The 19,644-nt window shown below is 35.2% G+C and overlaps 1 protein-coding gene across 4 annotated transcripts in view; it reads right to left on the bottom strand.

Moving 5' to 3' along the window:
* Positions 1-19,644, bottom strand: part of SCAF8 (SR-related CTD associated factor 8) — a 168,050-nt gene that overhangs the window by 103,920 nt on the left and 44,486 nt on the right. For 2 of the 4 annotated variants that reach the window (XM_069787061.1, XM_069787063.1), the window contains exons 10-20: positions 17,637-17,768; positions 17,367-17,479; positions 16,674-16,867; positions 14,001-14,101; positions 12,413-12,526; positions 11,590-11,746; positions 10,279-10,409; positions 8,556-8,700; positions 7,944-8,024; positions 7,266-7,487; positions 4,905-6,615 (exon numbers count right to left, since the gene is read on the bottom strand). In XM_069787061.1, coding sequence (XP_069643162.1) covers positions 4,919-6,615; positions 7,266-7,487; positions 7,944-8,024; positions 8,556-8,700; positions 10,279-10,409; positions 11,590-11,746; positions 12,413-12,526; positions 14,001-14,101; positions 16,674-16,867; positions 17,367-17,479; positions 17,637-17,768 — 3,087 coding nt within the window. In that variant the 3' untranslated portion in view covers positions 4,905-4,918. Of the gene's footprint in view, positions 1-4,254; positions 6,616-7,265; positions 7,488-7,943; positions 8,025-8,555; positions 8,701-10,278; positions 10,410-11,589; positions 11,747-12,412; positions 12,527-14,000; positions 14,102-16,673; positions 16,868-17,366; positions 17,480-17,636; positions 17,769-19,644 lie in introns of those variants that run through there. The other 2 variants (XM_069787060.1, XM_069787064.1) reach the window with 1 other exon arrangement.

Here is a 19,644-nt window from a genome sequence, read left to right as displayed (position 1 = left end):
AAAAATGACAAAAGTACAGATTAAGATTAGTAAACCAGTGACACCACTAACACCACTGTTACTATGCAAGTGCTGAAACGTGAATTTTAAACTTCTTAAAAGGAGAAAGTACATTCAGCTTCAACTGCACAACATATCTTAACAACCTCTTGAATTTTAAGAGTGTGCAGATGACTGGTCCTTCCCCTCCTCTAATCTTTGGTAGCAGAGCATCTAAAAGAGACTAAGAGTAGGACATTCAATGAGACCACCCTTTTTCATCAGGTTTGTGCACAGTAGAAAGGAATATAAGAATTATGGCAAATACAGTTTTACAGCTTATCAACTTCAACAAAAACACTATTAACAGACTTTCACACCATCCTATTGCTGACAAGAATCACTTTTCAGATCCTGTACACCTTTGCTGGAAGTTATTTCTTTTAAAGAGATGTCATGAATTTTCTTTGTAGTAGCTTTACTTGACTTTTCCTGACTATGAAATATCATGTATATATGTTAGAAGATTCAAAATGTTTACTCAGTACCCAAAGAACTTGCACAGACTAAGTGGAACAAAAAACATCACAAAGAACCCTTCAAGGAGAAATGTAGGACTAGTTACAATTAAGAAAGTCTTGCAACATGATATTCTCTTTGCCACTGCAAAGTTTCTGCTGATGTGAATGAATATAGTGAAAGAACATGGCAGAAAGATGCTTTTGCCATTCTTGTTCAAATAAATAGCTTCAAATTAAAAAAGAATATCCTGCCTTTATGCCTTTTAAATCAATCACCTACACAAGTGGATGGCTTCCCAGTACATGCTTGCTTGTGAAAGCTCAGCATTTGAGAGGAAAATGTGACTAATGTAAAATTCAAGGAATCAGCAATAGCTGTCAACAAGGAAAGAAAGATCCTTTCATTACCTGAATTAACAATAACAAAAAATTGTCTGAGTCCTTCTTGATGACTCCAGATACTCTGAATAGGTTTTAAAATTATATCTGTTCAGCTCCCGTTATCAAGAGACAAAAAAAGTCACCCTTACATACATACACCCTTAAATACAAAGAATGAAATTTGGGATCCATTTTTACCAGTTTCAAATAAAATTACGCCAAAGATTTGAGTTAGTGGAACATGAATCAAGAAACTGAGTGCTTTAAGTGTTGACCGGCATAACCTACACTTGCACATGTTTCAAAACTGCTGACACTGTATTTTGAGAGAATTCTGCAATAAATTGGCTTATTTTATAAATACCTTCTACAGACAGTTTATTTGATAATTTTCCCACTGTGCTTACGCAATGCCCATGCATGCCACACTACAGGCTTGATTACAGTATGCCCGTCTTGCCTTATTCAGGGTAAGAGTACCTTAACTTCATAAATAAAGCCATTTAAATCACTGAAATGCCTTCAAGAATGGTATAGTACTCTACTAAAGCAAAGGAATCTTACAGAATCTATTCTCTTGAGTTTATAATAACAATGTGAAGCACTACATATAAAAATGAAAGTGTACAAATATCTCACAGAAAGAGGCTTCAGCAAAGAAATCATGTCCTTATAGCAAATGAAGGCTATATTTCATCTTTGCAATCTTTACGGACATAGCATTCTGCTCAAATACAGTACACTGAAAGATCAGAATTACAGTCTGTTTAAAAAGGTAATAAATACATCAACTAATGCATAAGGTTTTCAAGTAAATGTGCATGCCTAAATATATTGCGTTGCTTGCAAAGCTAGCTGAAGTATTTTTCAATATGTATGTTACTTATGTAAATAGTATATCAGCTTCTTCAGTTGCTAGAATCGACACCTTTCACCACTAAAGAAAGCTTTAAACACACATAAGCCAGAACTGCTGCCCAAATGCCTGGAGCCCATCTTCTTTCTGTCCCATTCTCACTCTTTCCTTTGCATCAGCAAAAAATACATGTCACTACTGTGAACCACATCAAAGAACTGATCTGGATCTCAGGACTGCTCCTTTCAGTGCACCTGTTGGCTTATGATGGCTTAATCTACAGTGAGAAAAGAAAGTCTTCACTTAAACTCTAAAAGATTTAAAAATTCCTACTGGCAAGATAAAGAAACCATACTGTTTCGGTAATATTAAGTCCCTTCTGAGTTTCTGAATATGGCTATTTTGATAGCATTTGTCTGCAGTCTACATTAATAAAATAAGAAATGGAACCATTCTAGCTGTAAACATGATGCAACTGAACACTGTACAACAAACTTTTATTCTACAAAAAAATAAAATAGCTGTTAGAAATTGATGGTATAACACATATGTACAGTAGCCAATTTATTAATGCTTGAAAGATATTAACAAAGATGAAAAATCATTAAATAATACATTGTTTTATACCACTACCAACCAAATTGTTTAACATCTCTCACGTAGTAATTTACCTAAACCATCATACTATGAGCAATTCAGCATACTGCCAGTCCCAGTTTAGAAAAACAAAAACAGATTAACTTGCAGTTTTAAAGAGGCATTTAACAAAATGTTTGAAAAGAAAAGCTACTGCCAATATGTGTTTGATTCTGAGTATTTATGTGGTCTATATGACTGAAGCCTTTTCAAACTGCACATATTAAAATGAAATAAAGAAAATCTCTTACGTTCATAAAGTACCCTTTATAGCTATTTTGTGCATTTGGACTTCCACACAACCATATCCGCCTGACCAGAATACTACTAGTAGGTGGTGCAGCAGCATCAGCCAAGTTCTTTGAGCCAGAGTCTGCTCATGAAGGTATTTTACCTTAAACATTGTTCATCTCAAATCCCGAGACACGTTCTGGTAATAAACACATCAGCAAGGTCTATTACAAAGCAATAGTTATTTAATGCATACCTCACTACATCCTAATAACTACTACTTGCACAGTAGATAAAGAATCATTCATTCAAGTCCACTCTTTCAAAAGGCTACCTTCATTAAGCTGACAGTTTGTTTACTATCCAGAATAAAAGTCCTTGTAATTGAAAAACTGAACCATGACACAGCATGAAAAAATACTCCACCTCCCAGAGGGAGAGGGCAACACACACATGCGTAACTTGCTTCTACAAAGACATGCTTATGCTTTACACTCATGTGACATTCTCATACTTTGATCCCTTTGGGGGAAGCAGAAGGGGAATTAAAACTTGCACGTTAACGTTTCAATGTTAAAGATCAAAATTCTGATCTGAGCTAAAAATGTTTCTTCTACCAAAGGGGCATTCATGTAACAGAATCTACCCTTGGATCCTATTATGCAAAAGAAAAACAACTTTCTCAAAACTGAGTGAAAGGATGATTTCAGACACAGAATTTTAACAAAAGTTATGTTGAAAGAAGTTGGTGAAATGCACTTCAGTGAAACAAATTGAAAATCTGGCATTACCCTAGAGCCAAATCTTTCACCACCAATTTAAAGAATACACAAGCAGCAAAGTAGGTGAAACAGGAGAGAATAGCACTACTAATTTACCTAAGCAGCCAATTCATCTCAACAATTTAACAAGAGGTTCTACTCCAATATTAAGCCATCAAAACACAAAGCCCCCCTTATTTCTGTTAAAAACATGTAGGGTTTTTTAGACCAACAACAGCATTTTACTTTTCGTGCAACATTTCTGGACTTTGAATCACTAAAAACAAATAACCACAAAGTACTGGAACACTACCACTATCTATCCAGAATACCAAATATATTACAAAATAAGACAATGCAAATATTTGCTTAAGGTTTGGCTTCATGCATATCTGCATTTTAAAAAGTAAGCTAAAATCCTACTGTATATTCTTACAGTACATCATGTTCCACCTTCTAGAAGTAGCAAGAACATCATAACAATGAGCATGAGAAGGTAAATATAAGGTTGACAGTATTGCAGTGAAGTTTTGTTATCTTACTACCTAAAGAAGGTGAAAGGCAACTTTTTACAACCTAGTTTCATTTCAGTTTTATTGAACTGTCTACAGTATTCTGTGAGTGTGTGCACATACACAGGCACGCACAGAAAAGTGGTATCTACAAACAGTTTACACAAATATTTACATACATATATTATTTACATAAACTAATATGACTGCATGATTTTCGATCTAAAAACCATATGCTTCTTGCACATATAACTGTTGCATTGGTCTTACAAAAGTAATATAAACCTTTTGCAACGACTAGCTAAGCACATATTATAGCTGATTCCAAGTTTTTAGAGCTTGCAGGTTTTTAAAAAAATACAATACCTAGAACACTGTTATCAAACAAATATGCTTTATTGGCATCTAAAAACAAAATGCACCCAACATTAAAATGTATTTTTTCATTTTTTTAAACCCACTGCAGTACGAGGAACAAATCACAAACACTTACTTTAGAGAAAACAGAGACTATAGTGTAGATTTTACAAAATCACTTTTAATCTCTGTGTTATGCTCCTTATATAACATGGGCCATTTCATTTTCTGCCGAATTGTAGGAACATAAAATATCACAGCTTTGTCTATACTTTAAGATTCTGCAGCAGCCTAAAAACACGGACAAGATACACCAGCACCTGTTTTCAAGTATAACAATTTCGATAGCCAACCTAAGGGTAGTATCTAAAAAATTCCATTTTCTTCCATAGGAAGTCTTTGTTTGACAAGCTGTTATTTTATCTTTGTGAAATTAAAAGCAAGTGGGGGAAAATTTATGCTTTACCAGAGAAATAAAAAAAAATGTTTACCTACCATGTTCAAATTAAGAACAGTGTTCTATACAAGTCAGTTGTACAGTTATTTAAGTGAAAGATGAACATGAACATCAGATTAACTTAATTCTGGCAGACAAAAGTGAACTGCTACGGTCCAGTCAGCCATTTATCTATTACAGAGAGATGACAACTTTACAAAAGGTATCTTTTACCTACTGAGTGATGATTATGTCCCCTCAGTTTCTGTGCTTTCTACCACTGGTTCACTTTCTATATCAGCTTCTGTGTCACTCTTCTCTTTGTTTATCTCGACGGAAGATGTCAGTTTTTCATAAAGTTCTGGATCATCCTGCACCTGTGCAGTTGGTGGCTGACTTTCTGTCTCTGTATTTTCACCGTTTACCTGGGGCATATTATCGGCTTTGCGTTGGGAAGTGGCCCCATCAAAATATTCAAAAACCCGTGGATGTGGAGGGGGGATCCAGTTGTTTGACATTCTGTCTCTTCCAAACCTGTTCCCATTAATTTCTCTGCAAAAATTAAAATCTCTGTCATCCCTATCCCTCTGTCTTTCCCAGGGTCTTCTGCGGTCATCAAAATCTCTGTGAGCATCTTGTTCAAATCCTCTGTTCCAATTGGGACCACTTCTACTATCAAACCTATAGTTTACATGCTGAAACCTCTCTCTGTCTTCATGGAAGCCTTTAGGGCCACCATAAATAGGGAAGGCATGGTGCTCTCTTTCATCATAATCTCCTCTCTGTCCCCAGTGCTTGTCTGAATTGAAACCAAAATGCTCTCTTCGACCAAGGTTATCTATACCCGGTCTTCCAAAATTTTCTCTCATGTCTACATGTGGTCTTGCAAAGTGTTCTCTTCCATCTACTGGAGGCCTTCCTATGCCTTCTCTTGGATCAACTGGTGGTCGTCCAACAGAATCTCTGACATCCGCTGGAGATGGTCTGTTAAGATTATCTCTGTTTTCCACTGGAGGAAAGCGATAATCTCTGTCTCCTTCCTGCTGAATGTTATCACCTCCAAGCGGTAGTCTTTTCTCTGGATTAGAAATGCTATCAATGTTTTGTCTTCCTGGTGTTCCAAAAGGTCTTTCTGTTTGATTAAAAATATCTCCTGGAGGAAAAGGACCTCGAGGTGGTGGGTGAAGAGATGGATCAAGGATTGCTGGAGGAGGAATACTACGCTGCGGTGGCATTCCTGGCTGCATTAATGGAAACCTTGGTCCAGGCGAATGGGGCATTAGGCCTGGACGGATATCTATAAGAGGCATTCCCGGCATCCTTTGACTACTAATATTTAAATGAGGCATGTTTTGAACCCCAGCTGGATGCTGCATTGCCAGAAGTCCAGAACTACTTGAAATATTTGGTGGTGGCACTCCCATAAGTCCAGAACTACTTGAAACATTAGGTGGTGGCATTATGAGAAGCCCAGAGTTGCTCGAAACACTTGGTGGCTGTACTCCTACCAGAACTCCTGAGCTGCTTGAGACACTGGGTGGCTGCATTCCTGTCAGAAGGCCAGGGCTGCTTGAGACACTGGGTGGATGCACTCCAGCTAGAAGCCCCGAGCTACTGGAGACGTTTGGTGGTTGCACTCCAGCCATGAGTCCAGAGCTACTTGAGACACTGGGTGGCTGAACTCCACCAGCAAGAGAAGAGCTACTGGAGACAGTAGGTAGCTGCACTCCTCCTGCAAGACCAGAACTGCTTGAAACAGTTGGTGGTTGCACTCCTACAAGTCCAGAGCTGCTTGAAACACTGGGTGGCTGTACTCCTCCTGCAAGTCCAGAGCTACTTGAGACGCTGGGTGGTTGCCCTTCTCCAGTAATCCCAGAGCTGCTTGAGACGCTGGGTGGCTGCACTCCTCCAACGAGTCCAGAGCTACTCGAGACATCACTTTGCACTAAAATGCAGCAACAAGAACAACAGTTAATAGAAAATGCCAGTGTAACACATAGCATTCAAAACAAAATGCAGCTTAATTCATATTCAGTTAATTCATTCAGTGATGATACTGCTGACAAGACCTGTCTCAGTTTCTATAATGAACATACATAATTTTAATCACATTAGTGATAAACAGACATTATGCCACAGAAATGAGCGTCTCTACACACTAAAGAAGGTACAGCAGCTTAACATTGACAAATCCCACAGCCATCATCCAAATTATGCAAGGGAAGTATTAAAATCTTTGATATAATTCTATAAGTTTTATACTATCCTACCCTCTCCTGCTCCCTTCTATTGCCACTTGTGTAGTAAGAATGCACTTTTAACAAGTTTTCTAAAGGGCTCCAAGTCTCAGCTTTATTCTTGAGTCTATGAAGAGAACATCTCTGAGCACAAGCTGCTAGAAACCAATGATCAGATGATGACGACAAAAATGGTTCCCACTACTGCACCAACTTAAATTGAAAATGATACCCTGTCTAAAACTTCCTACTCTGTAGTTATTAGTACAATGGACTACGATCTGAAACCCCCCTCCCCCCCTCAGAAGTATGATGTTTCCTGTATGCAATGGTATCAGACAATAAAGACATTTCTTACCAGATCTACTGTTTTCACTGGAAGAAATCTGAAGGTCTGCAAGATGTGACCCCTTTTCATCTGATTCTGGTTTGGTGATTGGCAGAGGATTAAAAACACTTCCAGCAGATAACGTTGGAGTAGCTAGATTGCTAGTAACTGTGCCAACTGGTAGAACAAGGCTAGTAAAAGGAACATCCTTCATTGTCTCTTGTGCAATTGGTAATGGAGGCTGGACTAAAGCTGTAGAGAAATATCAGAAATGTATCACAGTAATCATATATTCAAGCCTTCAAGATTAGTTTGGCAAAGGACAGGCTGACAAATCAAAATAAGTGAAATTAATTACCCTAAGTGTTACATTTTTTGATAATAATTTCTTACCCTCAATCAGCACTGTATTATTTAGTTTTTTGTAGAGACCATGAACTGCAGGCAACCTAAGCCATCAGTATTCTTGAACAGATATTTTTAAACATTAAATGAATACAGTTAAAACACTGAGCAAAAATAATTACGAATTATTCAGTGACTAACACCAAATAGCTCAAGTAACAGATACACCTGTTAGAGGCAGGTTTAAATATTGAACTATGCACACAAATAATAAATAATTAATTTGCTACATTATTTTTTCCCACTAACTCCACAGTAAGCTTTTCATAACACGCAAACAACTACTAGAAGAATCAAACTTACGTGTTGGAACAACTGGTGGGACAACAGGTGGCGGGACAACAGGTGGGGGGACCACAGGTGGAACTGGGGGAGGCATATAACCTGTATGGGAAAAACCCGACAAATTATTACAAGACAAGCAAATAAAGTTTTGCAGTAAAAGCTTGCCTACATGATCCTGAAAAGCTGCATCACTGAAGACTAGCAAACAACAAATGTATAGGAAGAGGTAACAGTGGTTATTGTTTTCAAAAACAACCCCATCTTTACTGTAGATGATCTGCATGTGCTTCTTAAAGTGATTTCTGCCAGCAATATCCAAAGAAGAAAATGAAGAGTTTCAAAAGTTTCCAAAGAAAGGAGATTAATCTTAAGGATTTTAAAATTTTCATTTTTATGAAAGTTAAAAAAAAAATTCTGCTGTAATTCCTATTCTTGACAGAATACACTGGTAAAAATAATATTAAGTTAGACATAGGAAATTTCATACTAGATTAAAATTAAAGATTCAAAGGTTAACTGGTTCAAACAGTAACCAGTAGCTGATGGAAAACTATGCAAAGCAGGATGTACACAGAAGCATACAAACTGAGTATATTCATTACATACTCAACTTCATTTTTAGTAACTTACCTGGAGGTGGCTGCGAAGGGTTGAAACTCGCTCGCAAGAAGGGTGGAGGAGGAATTGCACTATAACCAGGAGGAGGGACAGACATTGTGACAGGAAACGCAGGTGGAACCAAGCTAACAGCAGGTACAGCTGGAGCTACTGGAATCTTTTTTCGTGGAAAGAAAAAACGAGCAACTTCAATACTTAACAGTATACAATGACATTGAAAGAGGGACAAACTGATTCGAGTGCAATTCATGTTAAGCCCTAAATGTACCAAAGGCTTTGTATATATTCTGCATACCCTGAAGAATTAAAGTGCATTCTGAAATGGTACCTACACTGCAGGTAAACAAGGACACTGGAAGAATCCTATGCTACCTTTTCTTTAGTCTAAAAGAACAGAAAAACACATGGTTAAACGCTGTATTATTCAGGAATAAAAATTTACCTATGGGAGAGAGGCGAATGCAGAAAGGGAGACAGATAGAGAACAGGAAGGAAAATGTAGATAGTGTGGCAAATTGGAAGCACTTAGAAAACAGTGATTCTATTCTCATTAGAAAATTTTACATATTTTAGAACAGTACTGAAAAGTTCAGTTTAGTGTATGTATTTATAAGGTTAATAATCCTGATGAAATCCTGAAAATTACTTAATATTTCTCAACATTCTGTTTGAGCTACGTGTTTAGATACAGTGCAGCATAATTGCAAGTAATTAGCAGCAGAATAAAAGCAATATATATCTATATTTAAATATATACTGATCACAGTGTACACTAGGAGACAGCTGAAATAAAAATACTGAAGACAATTTTTGTGAAAAGAAAAAAGCTCAAAATTCAATGCAAGTAAATGCAAATACGTTAACTTTCATAGTAAGCTCAAGTATTGGAAATTTCTAGACACGTTAGGGAAGATAAAACAGTAATAACATGAATGCAAAAAAATGTGTACTAAGCAACTGCTTCTCATTTTACAATTTCATATAGTCATTATAAAAAAGATATAAAGAGTTTGACAAAAAGCATTTTTATTTATACTTGATAAACATTTGTAGTGTAATATACTGAAGAAAAATTACGCTGTATTTTTCTAGCCTTCCACAATACCTTGTTACTAACTGGATGTTAATAAAAATTCTCTGGTTCAACAGTAGGAAAAAAATACAGTGAAGACTCTTATGAATTACTGCATATGGAGTGCAACAGCACACTACTTGAATAATCAGACACTTTAAAGATGAGACTGTCCCTATAAAATCCTGCCCAAAATTACTGAGAAAATAATTAAACTTACATTCAAAGCTGATATGGGGAAAAGCACATTGGTAGAGAAGAAACAAGCCCAAGTGAAAAAAAGATTACTGCATTGCATAGCTTACAGCAGGATGCTTTGCTCTATAAGCAAAATACTTTCTGTAGGCTCATTTTAATTTCTCCTTAAAAAACTAATGTGCCAGTATTTTATTTTTTTTTTTACAATTGCTCTGTCTTCAACAGTTAAGCCTTCATTTGAGATTGTACACAAGTTTGGGATATGTTGTGCAAGAATCTAAAGATTTTGCTCAACCACGGCAACTGATTCTACTCTAAAATATTTCAGAAAGAAACACACATGGGCATAGGACTTAAGTATTTTTGATTTAAGTAATTTAACTCAGCATTAAAATTTATCTATATTGAATAAAAAGCTTGTCCTCCAGTTCTGTGGGTTTTTGCAAACTCAAGACCAATACAAACCTGCAGCATAGTGACTGGTTGCGTGTAAGCTTCTGTCTGCGTTGTAATAACTGTACTCTTATCAACTGCAGCACTCTGTGTAGTTTGAATATTTTCTTTAGCAGCTTCTGAGCTTCTGGCTGTTTCCCATTCTTAAAAAAAAGGTATATTTTTAATGTAAAAAGAAAATAAATATATTATTTTTGTTTAAATACTAAAAAGTCCTCTTCCTTCTTAAACAATAAATTTTAATCTGGTATCTATACAGATTCATTACAAATAACCCCCAAACTTATTATGAAGAGAAGCAAGTGCTATTATTTATTATTATATAATTTAAAGAATGTAAAATATCTTTAATCACCTGCAATACTCTGTTGAATTAAGACTGTATACAAATTGATTTTTCAAAACTTGCCAATTTTTTTCACTAATCTTTCCGTTAATAATTTGTAATATAAAGCATGCTCCAGTTCTCTAAAAACTGTTGTTAACATATCTGTGTTATCAGCTGGCTACTGTACAATGACAGAGAATATTAAACAAACCTCACCCCAACCCCCATTTCTTTCTTCTGCCACTTCCTCAAAAAGTTTTGTTTCTCAAGTATAACATAGTGAATGTATTTCAGTAGTGTTCCATGTTTTAATTTTTCTGTCGTTTATATTCAGTTTTTACTCAAAGCAAGACTGCTTTTTTACCTGAAAAATTATTGTCGCTATTACAAAACAGTCTTAATCTAGTGTTTACTTCAGTATAGTGCAGTCATTTGGTGCTAGATCCATCTCCAGAAAGCAGAGGACTCGTGAATCTTTTACAAACCTAAGAAACCTCTCAGTTACCTGGGTTTCAGAGTAAGGTCTAACATTACTTGCTCTCCTGTCTCTTCAAGTTTATGGAGGAAATACCTTAACGTTCAGCTAAGCTGTGCCTATTTGGACAAGTTCCAACTTAAGTCTTATACCTGAATATGAGACTTTTCATAACCACAAGCAGATCATTATTTCTAGACAAATTAATATTTTACATACTTGGAAACGAGTAAACTGTAAATTCATAACTGTTTTTAAAAAATGCTAACTTTATTAACTTGCTTAAATTAACTCTCCTTTGTCACCAATTCCTCATTGTCATGACAATCAACTAGTTACTCATCTACAAAGACAATCTAGATTTCATGATTACAGTGCCATTTATATTGTAAACAAGTAGCTAGTAAAATATGTAAATTGAAAGAGACTACATATTACCTAAAACAATAAACTTTGAGGATTTGCAATTACCACAATAAATAAGTTTTCTAACTATCAGAATCACTGTTAACATCTGTACCTGTATTTACTGTTTCCTGATCAATCATGCCACCTTCAGCAAAGCCCTCCAAATCATCCAATTTTACTTTCTCCCAAGGAATATATGAAACTCCCAGATCCACATCCCAGAATTGCTTGTATTCTGTTTTCACACCTTTGTTCAAAGCCCAGGCAATCTAAAAATAAAACCCAACCAGATAATCTGGTTAAATCATATAATCTGTGAACAGAATATTTCAGATAATTTCCTTCATGTTTCTGTCACTGCAGATCAATCTTCAGTGTCTATTTATTAAAGTTTTTAAAAGTTTTTAATTTTAAATGAACCTGTAGGAAGTTTACCTGGGCTCTGCAACACATATGTGGAAGATCAATTACATCAAAAAGCTTAAATTTGTTCTACATTAATTCTAACATATATATGGGGAAATTAAAAATACAGTATTTCAAGGACTCATCCTAAAGCATCAAAGAAAGTAGAAAAATCCACAACATTTAATCATATACTAAGATTACTGTAAAATTTAATATTAAGTGATCCATATGGTCAGGTACTGGACTTAGGTTGTTTACAGCCTTGTACTCTTACTACTAGCACGCATGTAAAATGTTCTCCAAGTATTTCCTAGGTATCAAGTCGTAATTTCATTTTACTATCTTTCATATCGCCTGTTAAAAGCTGCATTTTAGAGAGAGAGGAAAGAAAACAATTTACATCTTACTGCTTCATTATTCTTCCCTATGTTGTACGTTTGAATGAACAGCTGCTAAATGACAAATCATCATATTAAAACTGTACTGCATTTGAAATAGACAGCATCCTTAGATTAAAATCAACTTACCTTAATAATTTTAGATCCTATTTTATAGGACCCAGAACTAAGTTTCTGAAGAGCACGATATGCATCTTGTCTGTGAACCATACAGACATAAGCACAACCTCTTGGGGGAATCATCTATGGAAAAAAAGCAGTGGTCTTAAAAAGTAGGAAAACCAGTACTTCAGATTACGTAACTACACTGAGTGAATACTCATACTAAAAAAGGAAAGGCTTACACTGTAAACAATCATCACCTTAATCAGCAACATTAACAATTTTGAGCATCAACAAAACTTAAGACTGTTATTGGCAGGGTACTTCAGTTATAACATTTTCAAGAAGCAGCAGCAAGCTGAAGAATAGATGCTAAAAATGACATGAAAGATTTCAACAACATGGAGCAGGCAAGAACTGGGAGCTATACTATGACAACTGCAGAAAATCAGAGGTTGCGACCTCTTATAAAGCTCCACACACTGCAAGCTGAGCAACAACCCTTCACCAAGGTGCAAACTCTGTGATTAAAAGTACCTTGCACTTTTGAAGGGTAGACTCCTCATTCCTGAAGTGTGATTTCCACTAGCTTTAATGTTTTATTTAGGAAAGAGAAGTATGATGTGGCATGTAATCTTTGAAAGTTTGCAAATCATGTATGACAACTGCTTATTTTAGTTTTAGTCAAAAATATAGGTGTGCTTTTATGTTGGTTAGGAACACACAATAACATAACGAAAAAAATGTGTAAGATGACAGATTTTAATGCAGTTCTTATAAAAATATGCAAATCAAAATGAGGCTTAAGTGTCAGGCTATGGGGTTTTTTTGACTTGTGAAGCTTTTTAAAAGAAAACCTATTTTGCCACAAAACCTACTCCTTATTAATTATATATTTGAATATATTAACGGGATAGGAAAAATAGTAAAAATACTATCTGAAATGAATTAAATTGCATGAGAAGCACTTTAAAACTGCTGGAGCAAAAGACAAAAACCCCAAATTTCTCTCATGCATATATGTTACTTTAGGAGAAAAATACCTTCTCTTGAAGCTGAATTATAGGCAACAGTGAAGTACGACTCTAAATATCTAAACCTTAATTACTCCAAATAATGACAGAAGTATCTCCAAATTATAAGCATCTTTTTAATTGTCATATTTAGAATAAACACTTGCTTACAGTACAATTTCTTTTCTTCTCAATGTTTTATCCACATTGATTCCACTTAAGGAACGCTGTGTATGGAACGTAACCAAGAACAATGTGGATATGTTTGTGTTCATTAGTCCAAGGAAAAATGATACCTGCCTCATGCCACATAACAAAAAGAGAAACGGCATAACTTATTTGTTAAGACCCTGGTTTAAAAAACTGTGTAAATTGTTAGTGCTTTGGAAAAGCCATTTTAACATGAAATGTACTGTCTTTATTGCTTCAAAAGACAGTACATGGAAACCAACAAGCAAATATCATAGCCACAGTTTTTAAACAGTGATAAAAAACAGTCTCCTAAATACAAGCTTAAGCTGCTAAAAGGAATTCAGAGGCGTAAGCATGTTTAAGTTACTTGTCTGTAATCCCTGAAAATGCATGATAACATGCTTACTTACATTAATCGACTCTATTTGTCCAAATTCTTCAAACAAGTTAGTTAAATCTTGCTGTGTAGCCTTCTTGTCTACTTGACCTACCCAAAGAGTAGTACTGCAAACTGTCAAGAGACACATTCACGTCAATCCAAATACTAGAACGTTAGCTTATGAAATACTCTACAGCATGGATATAAAAGGCTTTACAATTAGACAGAAATCACTGACCAAAAAGCAAGAATAGTAAATCTGTTACTTACTATATAGAGATTAAGCACATTAACAAAAATGTTAAGGGTTAAAAGAAACCAACCAGATATTCACTACAAATGTTCACTCTTCTTTTTTAATTTTCTTTTAAACAAAAGAGTTGCTTTAAAAGAAATGAAAAAATAAAATTCTGTAGATTATTAGCTAAAGGTAAACTGCAGTAGAAATTATGGGGGCAGGGTGGCACAAAAAAAATCATTACTATTCCATGTTCCATAAAAAACATGCCTTTAGGATTTAAAGTCAGTTTTAATGAAGTAGGACTAAGTTCTAACTGGCTAGAAGCATATTACAGAAGGAACTTAACTGCAGTTATTATGCACTGCATTTTCACCTGAAAGAAATGGAAACTATACTTTTACTTTACCTTGGGGAACATCCCAGAAAGACAAACATGGCTGAGGCCCACCATTGAGCTGAAGATGTCCATGATACTTCTGACTCTTGTCAATTCCACCACAAGCCCTGATCCCTGCAATCTGTCTCCCAAATGCCTACCCCAACCCCCTCGCCAAATATAAACCCTCACTGACGTGAGCTAAAACTTCCTTCTCCCATATGTTCATGGTTCCAATTCTTTTGTCTCCCAATTATTACCCAATCTACGTGTGCAAGCCTTGACACAGTCATAGCAGTTACTTCCACTTAACACAAGGTGATCTAAGCAAGAGATTAGGGCAATATGGGTCGTTTTCCTCAAATAACTTAATACCGTGAATAATCCACCCAGGATCTTAAAGGATCTAAGGCAGAACCAAACCAGACAACCTGGATCTCTTGGGCCTGCCCTAACGTGAACACAAGAAACATCCTTTCTTCATCATGATCTTGATACATCACACATCCCTTTCTGTACCAATCTCGGTGTACCAAACTGGAAACCAGTTTTGTGCATTCCTCTGACAACTAACATTTTCAATTTACAGCAGTACTCAGCAGTACTGAGAATGACTAGCCTTAAGATTTCTCTTGGACAAAACTTGTTCCTCACATGCTTGTAGATGGCCCTTTTGATTCTCATGGTGTTAAGCTCTATGAAACAATTCTTCAGACCTCAGCAAGTGATAACAGTGGCTGTCACTGAAAAAAATTTCATGAAGTAAAATGTTTGTCAAGTGAATTACCTATTTATTTATTTACACCCCCCAACCAAAGTTTCCACACTTTACCTGGCCTTCTTAACATCTCCTTTCCATGACCTGGGTCACTTCACAGGACCTAAACTGCAGCTGCTGTTCATCAGGTTACTTAACATCCCCCTTCCACTCAGTTCCCACCCATTCTGATTATAGCTCCCTGCTTTGTGAACTACTGTGAGAAATCTACACCATAAAACTGATTTGCCTCTTTTCACGTGAAAAGCCAGAGAAGAAAAAATTATACATCTAAACTGTAGCGCAGTCCTGAGCTTAAAGCCACCTTGGAATGATGTAAAATATTAATGTGAAGAGAACAGAACATTCTTTCCTTTGCAAAAATGAACTTTGAACTATTTAACTTGTCAGATAAATGATATAGTTTTAAAACACAAAATAAATGCAAAACTACATCAGAAACTGTGTATAAACTATCTAAACAAAGTTAAATTTGGGAACACAAGTTCATTACAAAAATAAATTAAGTACAATTATGCATCCCAAGAATCCAGAGTCCTGCTAAGAGCAGGAATGGGATATACTGACACAGTAGCAGATGACTACACCCAATTTCACTGTTTCAAGTGCTCCTCTCAAAATACATTCCCTTTGATTTAAGCAACTGTGTGGAGAAAGTTCTCCTTCTCCCTGCTATCCTCCTCCTTTTTAGTATGTAAATTCTCTGTAGAAACGACAGTAGTGCACAGCGGCACTCTGCAGAAGCTGAAATCCAATTGGTATTTGGATACCTTCTTAAGATACAACCATTATAGTCTGTCTTATGATAGAAAATTACTTGTTTCACATTTCCACTTGCTTTGGCTCTATATTCCTGTGATAAAAAGCACTCTAAAAGTTTAACAAAACTGGCCTCTATTTAAGATATTCAGCAAAGCGTCCAAAGTGTGTACCACACACTTAAAATGTCTTATCAGTGTACCAATTTTCAGGTCAAGCACTGATCATCTTCAAATGCCCCACAGAAGACAGCATTAAAGAAAAAGCAGATTGTAACTTAGGGACAGCCCTTGCTACTCGCCGTTCAGAAGTAAAATCATTAGCACAACAGTATGAGTAAAATCATCAGTAGAACAGTATGATACTTGTTTTCCTCTAAGATGAAAGATATACCTAAGTTGTAAGAAACGTTGGAAATTAAACATAAAAAAGATTATGGTTATTGTATTTTATAACAGTACTCAGGCTATATCTTGTTTTTTCAATGAAAAACAAAGCCTTTTTTCCCTTTAATACTCCATTATCAAAACAATAAGCAGCTGCCACTTACCACTTAGTGTTTTTGAACGTATAGGAGGCAATCCCTTTTTCTGACGTTCTTTTTCCCTTTCCCTAGCCCTTCTTTCACTGGAATATGACCGAGACGACTTTCTCTTCCTTTCTCTTGATCTCGAGCGTGAACGTTTTCTGTGTTTACGCTTACGAGAACCAGATCGTGATCTAGACCTCCGTTTCCTTGGTGACCTACAAAATACTTAATTTCAGTATGCTGAGTTAAAAAACCCCAAAATTCTGATTTAGTTATCTTTTAACTACAAACTTTAAACATGATACAGACACTTCTGTTATATTCACTCAAACTGCTTCAGGAAATAAACTTTATGCCAGTAGTGCAAGGAATAGAACATACACCTTGAGCTTAAAACAAAACAAAACACATACAAAGAGTTCCATAACAGTATCTATTTTTCTGGCATAGAAAACCTGACCAACTGCTAGCATTAGTTATTTTTGTTACCTGAACAGGTCTTAAAAAAATTAAAGTAGAGCACAGATATGCAAAATGAACTGTCACACAGAAAGTCTGCATCTAACACACAAATATTAAATGAACACTCTTTTTTTTCATTGACAAAAACCGGTCATGACAATTTTGGAAAATATGGAATTGAGAGTGATAATCACAAATTGCAACTTTGTTTCAGAAAACCTTCATTTACTTAATACAAGTTAATTACAAAACCTTGAACGAGATCTTGAACGAGTTCTTGATCTTGAACGAACAGCTGATTTCTTTTCTTCTTGTTCAAAAATCTCTTCTTCAGCGACATCCTGTCCTTCATCTATATCCATGTCCTGAGGTCAGACATAACAGATGTTCGATAACATTTAATAAATATAGTCACAATGTATATGACTATATTAAAGCATATATCCATATTACTCATTTTTAAATCATCTTCCTATGTGTTTTCCTTTCAACTTCTGTAATCAAATTTAAAATACGTTTTACCTGTTGTTGAATATCCATTGAATCATCTACATTTGTTTCCACTTCTAAAAATTGCTGCTGACTACTCCCTTGTGATGGTGAGGCAGAGTGCTCTGAACCAAAATTTCCTTCTTGATTCTCCTCAGGGCTTGCCTAAATAACAAATAATAATGTATCATAAAAAGCCTCATAATTCAAAATGCTTACTGTGTCAAAAGGTAACAGTACCTAAAACAAGTGTTCTAATACTTCTGAAAAACTATTTATCAAGTTTCTCTTATTTTCCCCACTTCCCATTAATGTGAAAGCTTAACTAGATGTCATTCCATTCCATTCCATTCCTTTTTTTGGTATCATCCTTAAATACAAAACTTGGAAATAATTAATATTCCTGACTACAAAAAAAATTACTATTTGCTGAATCAAAAAACCAAAGTACAGTATTTGTTGCTTCATTTAGCTGGCTTGAAAACAAAAACTCACAGGACAAACAACAGTGCTGGCAGCCATCTGTACCGTAACACTGAAAGATACCCATTGGTCATCCATGCACATGCATTAATAAATTATATGCTGTTATTAATATAATGGAAATATTTGCAATACCAATTGAACTAGTTAAAAAATTTACAATTAACTCCAAAATTTCTTACAGTGTATGATTTAAGACAAGTAATTACTACAAGATTAGGGAGGGTGTTGTGTCATTTACGTCAGCATGTCAATTATGAGACCTAACAAGACAAGCAGTTCTGAAAAACCACCAAAACTAAAAAATGTAAAATACTAAATGTATTGTTGATTTGCTAAAGAAGAAACTATAATAGCCTGTACACTGGATTGAAAGCACAGATTTGGAATAAATATCTGTAAGATATGAAAGAAATTCAAGAAATACAGGAAATGCAATGAAAATACTCAGAAATGCTATCAGGACAATTTTGAAAAGTAATTTTAAACCTATAATCCAATATTGCAGGTAAAACATTTCAGTGATTCTCATTACATTTTCACTTTAATTAAACAAATGCTAGATATTCTATCTGCCAGGAGAATTGTAGAAAGTTAGCAGAATGACAGGTAATACCAAGGTTTTTTTGTTTTGTGTTCATATTTTTAAACATCTTATAATGACAGTTTGCAGAAGAATAAAAAAATTCTACTATAATTCAATTAATGCATTTTCCTAACATCATCCATTTTGTCTCATTTTCCCTTTATTTAATTATTCTTCAATAATCTGTTGATATCAATTCCTACATTTCTTGTTGCTACTTCTGCCTTTTATCCTCTCCCTCTGCTCCTAATCAGATGCTTAATAATTTTGTGTTTTATCTTTCCTTCTCCTCCCTTAATCTTTCTCACTGATGCTTAAACATGGAATTAAAGAAAATCTTCCTTGTAACATGCTGCAGACATTACAGAGTAGTTCCAACAGAAGTCTGTATCTTTTAGGTGCTATCAAGGTGAAAATAACACTTCCTCTCTGCACTGACTAGACAAGAAGCTGAGCGGACCTGAAGGAAACAACTTCTGGACTTGGAATAGAAGATCAAATAGTAACGGGTGAGTCATATGAACATTCCACGCATGAATGTACTGTAACTTAATTTCATAGATGAAATTAATTTAAACTCTAATTCTGCTTATTTTACAATAAGGTAGGCATTCAGCATTTTTATTTTCAAATTAGATAGTTACTTTTAGATACGTCGCATCAAAAGCTCCTAAAACAGATGCACTCTTTGAAGTTATATTCCTTTACAACATTTTTTAGTGTTTAAAGCCAGAAATTGCTACATCACCACCAACATCAAAAACTATTTAGTCTGTAGCTATGTTGTACAAATTTTCTCAGTTACTGCACTTAAATGAGAAATGAAAATAAAACTTAGTAAAATAAAGCAGTAGAATAATACCTAGTAAAAATTAAATCATTATTTTTCTAAACAATTAAAAACTCAAAGTCACAAATTCAGAACTCGGAAGACGTTTTTGACTGAAAGCTGAGCGAATGCACCTTTGCATA

The sequence above is a fragment of the Haliaeetus albicilla genome, chromosome 7 (genome assembly GCF_947461875.1).
Source record: "Haliaeetus albicilla chromosome 7, bHalAlb1.1, whole genome shotgun sequence".
Classification (NCBI taxonomy): domain Eukaryota; kingdom Metazoa; phylum Chordata; class Aves; order Accipitriformes; family Accipitridae; genus Haliaeetus; species Haliaeetus albicilla.
Note: the sequence above shows the minus strand (reverse complement) of the source record. Positions and strands in the feature narration are given on the sequence as shown.